The 14835-nt window shown below is 38.7% G+C and overlaps 1 protein-coding gene across 2 annotated transcripts in view; it reads left to right on the top strand.

Moving 5' to 3' along the window:
* Window positions 1–850, top strand: part of TLN2 (talin 2) — a 46967-nt gene extending 46117 nt beyond the window's left edge. For both annotated transcript variants that reach the window (XM_072402101.1, XM_072402100.1), the window contains one exon: window positions 228–850. In XM_072402101.1, coding sequence (XP_072258202.1) covers window positions 228–356 — 129 coding nt within the window. In that variant the 3' untranslated portion in view covers window positions 357–850. The remainder of the gene's footprint in view (window positions 1–227) is intronic.
* Window positions 851–14835: the final 13985 nt, after the last annotated feature.

The raw sequence follows: 14835 nt of genomic DNA, 5'->3' as shown, positions 1-14835 counted from the left end.
TACTTGTCTCTGGTCAGAGGTAGCTACTGTTTAAGCAGCTGAGAAACAATCATTTGATGACATTAGATGAAAATCTAGCTGTTAATGACCATATGTACCCAGCGGGCAGTGTTTACTGTCTTTAGGTTTTACAACCATCACCTTTTCTCTATATTTCAACTTGACCATAGTTGCATTGTATGTTCTTTGAAGGTGAAGTAATGGAAATGATTGATATTTCCCCTTAGATCATAGCAGCTCAAGAGGAAATGCTAAAGAAGGAGAGAGAGCTAGAAGAAGCCCGGAAGAAGCTGGCTCAGATCCGCCAACAACAATATAAATTCTTACCATCCGCCCTGAGAGAGGAGGAGAGCTAGTGACTGCACCAGTCCTAAGACCGGGAAACAGTCCGCTCTGCAGCAAGCAGGAACACAACCACAGCCGGAAATCACTCTCTGTGTCACCACTGGAATCTAAAGCCACTAAACTATAGAGAGGAGGAGCTGTGGCTTGGCCACTCCAAAGACAAAGCAGTATTATTTCCCAAGGTGGACATGCCCAAATATATAAATAAAGTATATATATATATGTAAAGATATACAGCTGCAGGGGTCCGAAAGACTGTGACATGGAGGACACCCCCTGCTGCTATCATGTCTGTGCTCTTAATGATCTTCCCCCCCAGCCACCCACCTTTTTATTTAACCACTTAACTACTGCAGGTGCCTGCAATGCAGAGCAAAGCATGAAAGGGGTTAAATTACTATTTTTTTGTAGTTTGTTTAAAGTTTGATTTCATCACTGGAACAGTTAACGTACCCTCAAATGATGTATACAGAGCCTCTTGGGAATTAAACGCACTTGTAATGAAGGTGTGATGTACAATTGTGGTTTATGATTTGGGCATTCTGTCTTTGGGCACAGTCACAATGTAGTGGTTAATTCAACAATAGTATTTATTACTAGAGGTACACAAAAACATCCGATTACAGGTCACTACAAGGTCAGCTGTGGGCCAGTGATCTTTACCCTCGTTTAATAAGATGTATTATTGTAAGATGTAAGATGAAGCTCCGGGACCAACAAATAACTAAGCCATATCAGGGACCTCACCGTTCTGACACGTTCTCACTATTTCAGTTGTATTTGGGTAAAATTGCTCAGATCTGTTCACAGGTACTGCAATCAAGTAAAAAAAAAAAACAGCAAATGTAGTAATGTAAAAATATATGAATTTTGTTTATGTGCCAACTGCTGAAATATTTATAAAATTAAAAAAAAAATGCTGTTGGATTATGCACAGCAGCTAGTTTTATGCACCATGTAGGCTTAGAAGTCAAAATAATATTGGCATCTTCTGGGCATTCAATGTTCTGGTAAACTATCTTTACCAGATAGGTAATCTTCCTATTTTTCACCCAGATCCTGCTGTTATATCCTACTGGCTGATATAAAACACATTACGTGTGTTCTTTATTATGTGATGAGCAAGCTTAGAGAGCTACGTGTATGCTCTAAGTGTCAGCAAGCATACTGCAGCTTGTTACAGTTGTCAGCAGTTTTGGAGGGGTCCAGCTTTATCTAACATGAGAATTCTTGGCAGCTTTCTAAATTGTTAGGTTGGTGCTATAACATTCCCCTAGGTGTGACTTTGGTAGCCCATAGGCAGGGACATTTTTATGTGACTGGCATTATGAACATTGGGTTTTTTTTCTTTTAATTGTAAGAAATATGTTAGATTTAACAAGAATATCAGGTATTGTGCTAATGTTTTTTCTTGCTGTTATGGTGAGAAATAGACATGCAGTTCCAAATCCAAACACATGACAGCAGTGTTGTACCAAAGAACTTTATCAGCATTGTATGGCATTTCCTGCTATGTGAAGCCTGGCAGCATTGATATGAATACAGCAGACAAAGGCAATTATTAAAATGGCATTTCTGTAGTACAGCAGAATGTTGTATTAAAATGAATTGAATTTATGTTAACGCTATATATCCAATTGTGTACAAGGGAATAAAAAAAAAAAAAAAATGTGCCTATTACCGGATGTTTAAAATTCCACCAAGGAAGGACATCTGAGTTCTGCAAGTTCAGTTGAGTAGTTCGAGCTACCTGGTAGCTCGAAGAATAGTATTTCTTTTTGCACATAGAATTAGAAAGTTAGCTCTCCTTGCAAGCATGTATTGAAACAATGCAAGTTATATGTGTGCAATCAGTTGTAGTGATACATTTTAACAACTGCATATATCCGGAAAAATAAAAATTAAATGAAATCAATGGGGTGTACATAAGGCACAGTACAGATCTGAAGGTCTGACACCATCAACAAGCATTTAATGGTCACCCATAATATAAATATAACTGCGTGCTTTTAACAGAATGTATCAATGGACTAAAAGGAGGCGAAGAGAAATTTTTAGGTTTACCTTTTAGGAGTAGCACAGATAGAAATTTGAAATATTAGATAAAAACAACCCCCATTATCATTAGAAGTCATCCAATTGCACTGCCAATGTCACATATATGTGAATATGCCCTGTGATGGCAATACCATAGATATGTGTGAATGGGTCCTGTGATGGCAATACCATAGATATGTGTGAATGGGTCCTGTGATGGCAATGCCATAGATATGTGTGAATGTGCCATGTGATGGCAATACCTTAGATATGTGTGAATGGGTCCCCTTAGATATGTGTGAATGGGTCCTGTGATGGCAATGCCATAGATATGTGTGAGTGGGCCCTGTAATGGCAATACCTTAGATATGTGTGAATGGGCCCTGTGATGGCAATGCGATAGATTTGTGTGAATCCGCAGCTCCTTCAGAGTTGGTGCCTTTATTGCATCTCCGATTATTTCCCTCCTTGACAATATATAGGGTTTGGTTGATGGCTATCTGGTTTGTAATGGTGCCATATTTTTCAATTTTTTGATAATGTAATAACCCAACCCAGATCTATAATTCCCCCCAACTTTGTCTATGATCTGCCTGGAGTGCTCTCCAGTCATCATGTTGCTTACTTGGCAGTGTGAAAGATTCAGGGAATTTTCTGAATATTTACTGTAGGTCTGTTCACAATATTTACACAGATATTGAGAAAATCTTGTTTCATGTTGATTGATCCGACAGTTGGATCTATATACACTAAATTATCTGACTTCCGAATTGAATTGGTAAGGCCTATTTAGGAGTTTCCTAGCAAAGAGGGTGAATATCCTGTGTTATCTTGTTTTTACAACCTTATGAGGGGTATAAATGGCTTTTCTGGCACACGCTACACAGGCATGATCCTCTGTTGTTGTTACAACCTTTAAAGTGGAAATAAAGTCCTACTTTAAACAGTTAGTGATCAGGCATGGGTTTATTGGGAAAAGGGACAGGCGATGTCCCTTCTGCAAAAACTGTTCTTACCTGCCTGGTTGCTGCCAAGCTGTGAAATTTGTGAAGCTTGAATATTAGAAAGGTGGCATCTTCCAATGGAGAGAGCATCCTGTAATATATGTAACTACAAGTATTTCTTGATCAGTACAGATTGAGAGCCTGGATAACCCCTTGATTGTGCTATCCAATCCGTTAATAAGTGCGCTGCTACCATTACAGTTTTGGGAACAGGACAGTAAGAAGTTAAGAAATAATGAATACTTGGTGCCTATGCCAAGAATATTCGAGCACTACATCCGGTAAAGTTATATGTAGTTTTGGATCATCGTGTAGATTATTTTGTTTGGCTATTGTTTAGATATGCGCAGTTTAGGAAATCATATCAGGGTGACCACTGAATAGTAGATTAGTATTACTACTGGACACATTTGTTCTGTCCAGGCTGTAGCATGTTGTCCTTTACCACACCCTCATCTTGTTAGAGGGTGTATAAAGCAGCAGACGGAAGGATATGAGATGTGAGTCGTGAGGTTCCCATCAGAATCACAAGAAGTGCATTCCTTATATAGCACATCACTGTCTGAGGTTGGGATCTGTGTGCGGTGAGCTTTGCTCTCACCCCTTCATGACCACATTGGCTTCAGTGTACTCTGGAAATCCAGGGGTTACAGCAAATATCCGTGCTACATTTTCCTATTCTTCAATAAATAACACTAATCCAGAATATGCTATGTTCATTTTCTGCTCCTGGTGACTACAAGTGAAGTGTTAACATGCTTTTGTCTGCCTGTGGGAGGGAATACTGAATCCCCCTTCTTACAGAGTAGAGATGATAAAGGATCCGGCTGAACCATGGTTTGTAAGCAGACCATATTTGGCTGTGTTTATTCAAAGTCTTTCTTGTCTGGTACCGTAGGCTGTCACTTTCATCCTCAGATAGGATTTTCCAACCCGGTAAATTAGTATTCTCCTCTGCTATAAATCCAGAACTTTTTTTTTTTTATTATTTTTATTTTAGGGTGGTAAGATAACACAACTTCTGTATAGATCTACAGAGCTATCCCCGAGGTCCCCTCAGTAAAATATGTTTTGGCTTTTCTTGGCTAATAATCACTTCTCCTTTTCTGTAATCCTCAGACAGCAGAGTTTTTCTATTGTATGATTACGAAACGCACATTCTGCCATTGTGAAATTACTATATAAGGTTTTTTTTTTTTACGTTATTCAGTGGTCCAGGATTCTGAACTGCTTTCATAACATGAATGAAATAGGTAATAAAATAGACAAGAACTCCATCAATATATACCGTACATCATTGTCCTATAGTCATGTGAAAAACTAAGTACACCCTAAAGAACTTGACTATATCTTTATTCAGACAGTGCTGACGGATATTATTTTATAAAATACTTGTGTGCTGAATAAAAAAGTGTTATGTGGAAAGTCTTGGCCTCAAAAGCTGGCATTGCCCCCTTTTAGGAACCGTTATTTTTCGTGGAGAATTTGCATATCTGCCCACCAGTCTAACATGGAGTGAAAATGTAACCGCTCCTCTATGCAGTTTTCCTTAGGTTGGAAGATGTTTGAGTTTTCTGGTATGAACTGTGCTTTTCCAAGACTTTTTTTTTTCCCAACATTTAATGTGTTGCAAACCAGAGCTTTTAATAAGGCAGCTCCACAATCCACTATAATTTTGGGTCATTCATTGGTAAAAATGCTATTGTGCTTTGGATCATTCATTCATAGTGTCTAAAAGATCAATTTCCACTCGATGGTCTCATCAAGAATTCTTAGAAATGATTCAGAATTTTTAGTAGATTCTAATAATGCAAGCGGCACAAGCCCCAAGCAACTCCAAACGTAAACCAAAACCATAAAACCACCGCATCCAACTCGTATTTCTTCCTCCCCTGATCTCTCCACCTCTCCCACATGTCCCCTCTAGTCACTGCACCAATCTCCAATCTGCCACATCACTAATGCACAGGGGTGTGGTCGTAAGAAAACGAGGGGGCACAGTAACAGTGAAGGAAATCAGTGGCAAGAGCGCTGGGAGAGCTTATATAGGGGGACCCGAAAAAAGTGAGGGTATGGCGTGCCCACCCCACTACAACCCTGCTGATCCATGCCCTGGCACTGCCCATCACTATAGTAACAAGGCCTTCCATATTTATGCATTTAATAAATGAACACACTTTTGCTTATATGACACAGAAATCTGGGAACAAATTTAGGCATTTTTGAAGGGATGATTGTCGAAGCTGCATGAAAAAAACTGAAAGCTGTATCAGTGTCAACCATCTAAACACAGCCTAATGGTTGCAATTATATAAATCACATAATGAGCCTGTGAACTTCCATGATTTTCAAATTCTCGGCATTTTTACCCAGAAGGGTGCAAATTCTTTAGACAAAACTGTATTTTCCCAACCCTTTGGTGAATGTCCTCTCCCGGATCACTGTTTATTCACATTCTGTTATGTCTGAGGACAACTGCAGCTAGCAGCTGTTACATGAAAGCCTGAAGTGTAGGCTGCCTCTGTCTCTGCACAAGTCGCCCATCATCAGCTGTCTGTTTTTACCACACAACTGGCTGAGAATGGAGTGTCTCATTGTATATACAGCCATGTCATTTCTTCTATCTGGATGGAAATGGTGGAATGATATTCAAAATAAAATGTGTAACAGAAATGCAGTCAATGTGGAAACTGGTCAGAAAGCCAGGAACCATAAAAAAAACTGTTCTGAATTCCAGCATGTCTCAAACTAGTCATTTTCAGTACTTAATGTGTGGCCAGGCTGTAAAGTCACTTTAGATGGGAATATATGTAAAAAAAAATTCTGCCCTCTCACTGCTTTGTAAGTCGCCATTGCTGATGCCAATCAACATTGTGATTCAATGGCTTCAATGCTTGTCTCATGGATATAGAGCATTGCATTAGGTGTTCTGACTTCATTTTGACCTCACTGGCTGCACAATTGCCAAATATAATTGTTTAAAGGCTCTGGATGTCCATATATTTCAGATTTTCATTAAGGTGAAAGAAAATTAAAAAAAAACATACCGTGTTTCCCCGAAAATAAGACCTAGCACTTTTCCCCCAACCTGCCCTAATATAAGACCTACCCCGAAAATAAGACCTAGTAGAAAAAGAAAAAAAAAATACTCACCGAGCGGGAGACAGCGGGCGTACACACTCCGGAGCCGCACAAGCCGATGCTTGCCTTGTAGTTCCGGCTCCTGTCACAGGCGGAGTGATATTACATGCACTTCGCCTGTCAGAAGCCAGGAACTCGGCTCGCGTCTTCTGATAAGGTTTTTTTTTTTATTTTAACCAGCACAATTACGGTATAAAAAAAAAAAATAAAAAAAAAAAATGTGAGCAATCATTGCCCCAGCCACATTTTGTGCTGATTTTAGGTTTGTAAGGACAAGCTGGCTGATTTAATACAGTAACAGTGCAAGAAGAGAAATGCTGAATTCAGTAACCAATACCGGTAGCAATGAATCAATGAAGAGTTTAATTTACAAGTGGGTCACCATATAAAACTCTCAAATGTACATTGTTCTACATGAATATGGTAAGTGTTTTTTTTCATTAAAAAAAGTATATAAGACCTACCCTGAAAATAAGACCTAGTGTGTTTTTGGAAGCCCAAAAAAATATAAGACAGTGTCTTATTTTCGGGGAAACACGGTACATTGCAAGCAGGCAGGCTGTTTATTGCAGATGGGTCAGACAAGGTCCCAAGTCCCTTCTGCAGTAAAACCTACCGTCCTAAATCCCACCATGCACTGGGAATGAATATGTGCATGTGCAGGAGTTACATCTGGCCTGACTAATCAAGATGGCTGAAGATCTTGAACCAGGACCTGGTGAAGATGGCAGATCCTAGATCAGAGTGAAGGCAGCTGAACTTTTTTAACAATTTGAAATCAGGTGGTTAAGTATTTTATTTGCAGAAGAAACATTGCCTGTCCCTTCCACAATAAAGAACCTGCCTGCTCACAGTTTTACAGTAACTCCTCATGCAAAAATCTAGTACAGTTGCATATTAATTGCAACTGAATATGTTTTAAATATTATAGTGGGCTTTGTGATTGGGTTATGCATGTCACTGGAAATCTTCTGGCTCATGATGTGTGCACTCCTTGTAGATCTGCGGTACACAGTTGTTGTGTTGTCAGTTGCTTTGTTGGGCATTCATCATTTCAGGTTTATAGAGAGCGAGTCTCATTGGTAAGAACTTGTACTGCATGAGCACAAGTCTTAGGGTGACAACACTGCTCCTGTATGGGCATACAAGTTAGTGAGTGTTGTCACTACCAGTTGGAGAATGTTCTAGTGAAGGCAGGAACACTAGGAGAGTTTCAGGTTGTGTTGTAAAAGCTTGTTTAAAAGAAGCTTAATGGGACAAAAAAGATTAAGATCTTAATGGGACAAAAAAGATTCCTGTTTGCTGCATGTTTGATGCAAGTTCTTTCACAATGTGCAATACATGGAGCTTATTGGTAGTGCATCAAAGATGCATGTAAAAATGCAGTAATACGTTGGTGTGAACTCATTCGTATATTTCACTCTGTTTACTTTAATTTTAGTTTCATGCAATCACTTTGGTAGGAATCCAGGGGGCACCTTGCAGGTGCACTTCCTCTCCCTGCTTTCTGTATCACACATTCATATTCTCCTGTGGCAAATATGAATCTGACTGATGAATGTGAGAGAATGTTTACTGATACCATTTTTTCATCAAGCTTTTAGTATGTGAGATAGAAAGAAAAGATTTTACACCATGTGAAGGGAACACCTCTCCTACATCACAATCAGGGAGAATATTGCATTACTGACCAAGGGGACTGCATTGGGTCTCTATGTGACTTCCAACATCACAGATGAATGTTCTCAGATATTTGTATTACTGTCTAAGTAGACTCCAACAAATGTGTGTACTACTGCCATGCTCCAACCTCTTGTCTATATTAAATCATTAACATACTAGAGTAATACTAGGACAGAAACTCAAGGACCAAACAGATAGGTTGGTATACATAGACCTACATTAATTGAGACCCACATCCCAAATCATTTTACATGGGAGCAAGGAGCTCAATGAGACATCTGTCAAACTGATCTAAAAATGGCTTTGGCAAAAACCAAAGATGCAAAAAAACCAAACGATGCAACAATACTGGGACTGGTTTTTGTAAGTGATATTTGAGGTGTTTTCATATTTCAGTTTGTGGAATACATATTGGTGAGATCACAGTGCAATCCTTGACACAATGGCCCTGATTTATTAAAGTTCCCCAAGGGTGGAGGGGGGATATACTTTCTTCAGCAAACCTGGAATGGATTTCTTCAAAGCTAATTGCTAGCAAATATTTTGAGTCCGGGACCAGAATCATTCCAGGATTGCTGGATCACCCAACTTCTCTGGAGAAAGTGTATCCTCTCCAGTCTTTGGGAGCTTTAATAAATCGGCCATTACACCAATCTGTGCTTACTCATCAGATATTTGAAGTTAATCATTGGATTAGTTTAATAACAGAAAGTTTACCAAGGACTGAAGATGAAGGGAGAGGAGAGAGGAAGAGCCAATAACTTCAGAAAATGACAAATGTATGCCTCATCCCAACAGTCTTCCATTTTATAGTACAAAATGCTGTGTGTGGTTCCACATTTTATATCTTTCTAAACTTTCATTCCATAGACTCTCCACAGCTAGCTGTGTCTTGTCCTCATCCCTTCCCAGGTCTGTGCTGACATTTATCATTTTCAGGTGTGAGATAAGCGCCCAAAGAAAGTCTTTTTCTGCACACAGAAGTGACCACAATAAGAACCTGACATCATCCAGGCATTAATATTCAACATACCAAAAGGATGAGAGTAAGACAAAAGCACAGCGAAGATCCTGTTGAAATGTTCTCTCTGCCAAACAACCACTCCTTGCATCGCCTAATAAACTTTACGGAGCACAAATCATCTTCATTCTGAACACATTGCACCTTACAGCTCTCTGTAACTGCATGTAATCCCTTGAAACAATCATTAATTTATTCCAAAGGTGTCAGTACATGCATCTACTATAAAGTACAACCTAAAGCCTTATTGGCCTTTTAAACCGAACAAGATATCTGCTCACTAGAAAGCCAGGGTTTCAACATAAAACACAAAGTTTACAGTCCTTTCAGTATAATCATACATTATTTGGAGGATTAGTGCATCCAAAATGCATATTTAAATTTTGTTGGTTATTTATGTCAATAATCAATTTTTATTGACTCCTGTTACAAGGCTTTCTATACTATAAGCATGGATGGTTATGAGATGGTTCTGTAGCTCTGTGTGCCTGTGGATGTGCACACTGTACGTCCTATATTAACAAGTGATGATAACGGTATGGTTTGAGATGCAATCGCTCGGGCAAGATGAAATCACACTGTGCAGAGCTATGAAAAGTATTTTTAGTCCTGCATCAGATTAATGTGGTACTATTATAGCTGGTGGAATTTTCAGCAATGGAAAAATTCCTTTTTTTTTTTTTTTTTTTTTACTGTAAGTCTGTTGTTTCTCGAACTTCTTTAGGAAGTTGACTTTTCCTTTGCAGGACCACAATGATTTTTTATGTTCTGAATATATGTCAAAGTCAGTGAGGCAAATGATTCCGCCCTCCGCTGCACCTCTGCAGAGCTAACCAGCATCAGTAGATGTTGTTGCCTGTTAAAATCTAATAAAACATTATTACAGCAACGTGTTGTTGCAAGGGGAGGTATGGTGGGCTGCGTGTGTTCTGGTCCCTTCCAGCTTTCTTGTTTTATTAAAATGAGCAATGAGAAACATTTCCAGTGTGTGAAACATTACGCACTCTTACTACTTCCATATTAATTAAATAGCAGTTGGATCTTTGACCGCCTCTATAAAAGCAGAAGTTTAGCACAAGATCACTAATGATCTTAGAGAAGCAATTGCAGCTGCCTATCAATATGGGAAGTGTTTTGAGGCCATTACAAACAATTTGACTACTGTCATCCAAGTAGAAAAATTTTAAGAAAATTGTCCCAGTAAATCTACCCCAAGGTAAGACTGACCGAAATTGAAAAATAAAAGAGCTACATCTCAGACACTACAGGCCACAGCATACAAATGTTAGTTCATGACAGATTAGTTAGAAAAAGACTCATGGGTGGGTTGCTTGAAGGAAGCTTCTTCCTTCTAAAAAGAAGGCGGCAGCACAGCGTGGGTTTTCAAAGGTAAATCTAAACAAGCCAAACAAACCCTAAGATTTCTGGACCAATGTCCTTCGGGCAGACAAGACCAAAGTGAAGATGTTTGGCTATAATGCACAGCACCATGTCTGGTGAGAACCAAACACAGCATACCAACACAAACACCTAATCCCAACTGTCAAGACCTCAACCTGATCGAAATGCTGTGGAAAGACCTTAAGAGAGCTGTAAAGAAATGCCTGCAAACCTCAATGAATTGGATCAATGCTGTAAAAATAAGTGGGCTAAAATCCCTTCACAGTGATGTGAGAAAGTCATACAGAAAACATTTAGTTATTTAAGTTAACAATTAGAATTTAAGTTATTCCTGTTAAAGGCACATAACTGAATCAGGGGGTGTACTTAGTTTTTGACAAATTACTTCTTTATTTTGGCTCTGTTTTTGGTAATTAAACATATACCGTGCAATCTGTTGTGTGTTGTTTTACACCTAACTTATTAATGACTTTTTTTCATGTAAAACCTTAGAATTGGAATAATAGACTTACATGATTATGCTATCAGATAATCAACATACAACTATAGGAGTCAGCTTTGGCAACCGTTAAATTTCTGTCTGCACAGGTACTCCATATATAAGAGCGGGTACTTAGATGGTCCTGCATTTATGTTCATGTACCTGGTGTATCAGCAAGCAAAAAGCCCAGGGGATGTAGATCAGGAACTGAATTCAAGCTACCTTAAAATTGTCATGATTTTGCCCACTATGGGTCAATAGGGAGGTGTAGCACGAAATTCCATTTAAAGCAGACCAAAAAATTATGGAAGCTGCCATTGCTAAACTCAGAATTATCATTGCCTGGATGTAAAGCTGATCTTTTAGTTTCAACACACACTGGAACAAGCATGGAGATAGTTGTGTGACAGAAAGCAGAGGGTCAGAACACCAACCGGACAAGATGGATTTTTTAGAACCAGTTCAGAAAAGCAGCTTGCATAATTTCTCAGTATTAGGACAACTTTAATTGCACTGCAATGCGCTTAATGCACAGATTAGGCTACACAGAGCATTCCTGGTGGCCAATTATGAACACATTCACATTTTTACCATGACTTATGAAGAAATTTAGCCACAAATGCTTTAATTAATATTTTTTTTGCATGATGCAATATCTGCATTGCCCAATACTTACCAATCAGATTCATACCTAAAAGAGTAAATGAAATGACAGCTGGTAAAATACAGTTCCAATCTGGTTTGTGTACATTGCAACCAAATGTTTATTAATATATAATTATAGTTAGGTATTTTCATAATCCACACAGTGGGCCTGATTTAATAAAGCTCTCCAAGACTGGAGAAGATAGACTATCATGGAAGATAAGTAAACCCGGAATTGATTTCCTAATATTGATTTCCTAATTTCCTTTGATAATATTTGATAAACAAGATTCATTCCAAGTTTGCTGGGTCACTCATATTCTCCCATGATAGTGTATCTTCCCCAGTCTTGGAGAGTTTTTAATAAATCAAGCCTTTTATATATCTGGTACTTTCAATGTGTTGTTTTAAATGATCCATTAAAAGTAGAATTCCAGAATAAAAAGCCTAAATGCATGAGCCTTGTATATTCTTACTTGAATCCTTGTGCACTTTGTGTATTGCGTTCGGATCTGTGCCATAATCCAGCATTAAACATCCCCTACATTTTGCCGGTGCTTCCTGTAATGGTAACCAGTCAGTGTTGCTGTCTTGCAGGGTGATTGGTCTTGTATCTGCCCCCCTGGAGTTCTCTATGGACAACCTGGAGTTTGGGGCTGGGGGTCTTCTAGGTTTTTCACACTGGAATGCCCTTTGCACAATCTATATGTAGAACAGCGATGATGTAGCTGCTAATTTTATAAGGTAATATTTGTTTTAATTAATAAGTTTTTCTAAAGCTTTTGGTGCACATAAATATATTTATTTTTATTTATTTCTGTTGAGGAAAATATCCTAATGAATGTTTCTGTATCTGATTTTCTCCAGTAGCTCTGATGAGAGATTAGATTGAGTAAATGCAAGTAGACGTTTTCCTGGCATGTTCCATTCACTTATCTAAATCTGGTGTAGGGAGAGCTGGGATATCTACTCTCAGGAGGCAGCAGTAACTTCTCTATGGAGGATATGGCACAGAGAGGTGGTGACTGTAGTGATTCTCTATAAATGGTAAAGTGGGTTCTGTGTTTATTCACTGCAGAATTTGCCTAGCCTGCTTCCTTCACATGTTCATGTGACATTCCCCAGATATAGAAGGAGTGAATGTATTACAGTAGCATCACAGACCTTTTCATGCAATGAAGTCAGTTCTAGGGATGTGGCGAGGGGTGACGTTATCTGCTGTGCTCATTCATAGATAAATATGTATATATATATATATATATATATATATATATATATATATATATGCACCACATATATATATGCACAAATATAAAACTCAGAAAACAGGAGCAGTACAACTAAACATCCCTGGATTATAAAACATGTGATAAACATTTCCAAATGGCTTTCACAGAGCAGTGGGTAGACATGTTTAAATACGGCCATTGCAAAGGACAGAGGTCCTGGATGTTAGCACGGTCTGGAAAATTCTCCGCAACATCTTACTCATTGTGTATGACTTTGTCCCTGGGATTAGGTCCTGTGTATCCAACCCTGTTGTCTCAGCTGCCTTTTTCCACCCTGTGCTGTTCTATTTCTAAACTTTTCATCTAATCTTTTCATTTGCTGGCCAAGCATGGCAGCTTTTTTCATCATTGGCAAAAGTTTGGGGAACTGAATATATTATTGATGGGACCTACACTTTCCCCAAACAGGGTACAGAGACAGATTACTGAACTGACAGCACCCTGGGGTGCCTTTACTTACTTCCCTGCACTCCCCACTTACACTAAAACATCAAAAAAGATAATGAAACGTCAAACTCAATCACCATTTCCATGTAGCACAATCTGGTCTGATGATGAAGGTGCCACCAAAACTCCTGTCTAGTATAAACAAGTATCAAATCTAATAACCATGTGATTAACAAGCCTTCCCTGACCAGCCAAATCCTATTTATTTATGCTTCACACACTCCCCCTCCCAGACACTGCGGATCACAGTAGGAAGGTATCAGTAACAATGGCACTGCTGCCAATCCAGAAAGGTGTTGCCAGGTGCTGATTGACAGGGTACAAGCTGGTGGATCAGAAGTGACAATGCTGATATCTACACCCCCTGCAACATTTTTCATCCCTCTGTAGTACAACAGATATACAATATGCCAAGGAATATATAAAATAATATTTTGCTATTGTGATATCTAAAACACCTTTTGCTGTTGAAACTGCTCTATATTGGCCCACTTAGTGGAAAGTCCCAGATTTTTGCCGTGCAGCCTGGTTTTTTGAGTTGTGCTACTGAGATACCCACCGACTGTATCCTGTGTTCTATCAGATACCGGCTTGTCTATGGTGCGGGTAGCAGAGACCATTTTTAAGCTCACTTATATATCCCTGGACATATTCCCACCCAAATAAGCAGTATTTCTGCAAAATGCGTTGGGAGTTTAGTGAAAGGTTCTCATATTAAACCTTATGGATTGCTATGCTATGAGGCATATAGTTACATGGTTAGTCAGGTTGAAAAAAAGACCTAATCCCAGGTATAAAACCCTATGGACAAAGTTGGTCACATAAATATATTTATTTTTATTTATTTCTGTTGAGGAAAATATCCTAATGAATGTTTCTGTATCTGATTTTCTCCAGTAGCTCTGATGAGAGATTAGATTGAGTAAATGCAAGTAGACGTTTTCCTGGCATGTTCCATTCACTTATCTAAATCTGGTGTAGGGAGAGCTGGGATTTCTACTCTCAGGAGGCAGCAGTAACTTCTCTATGGAGGATATGGCACAGAGAGGTGGTGACTGTAGTGATTCTCTATAAATGGTAAAGTGGGTTCTGTGTTTATTCACTGCAGAATTTGCCTAGCCTGCTTCCTTCACATGTTCATGTGACATTCCCCAGATATAGAAGGAGTGAATGTATTACAGTAGCATCACAGACCTTTTCATGCAATGAAGTCAGTTCTAGGGATGTGGCGAGGGGTGACGTTATCTGCTGTGCTCATTCATAGATAAATATGTATATATATATATATATATATATATATATATATATATATATATGCACCACATATATATATGCACAAAT

Source organism: Pyxicephalus adspersus, chromosome 2 (assembly GCF_032062135.1).
Source record: "Pyxicephalus adspersus chromosome 2, UCB_Pads_2.0, whole genome shotgun sequence".
NCBI lineage: Eukaryota > Metazoa > Chordata > Amphibia > Anura > Pyxicephalidae > Pyxicephalus > Pyxicephalus adspersus.
This window is presented reverse-complemented; position numbering and strand designations above follow the sequence as displayed.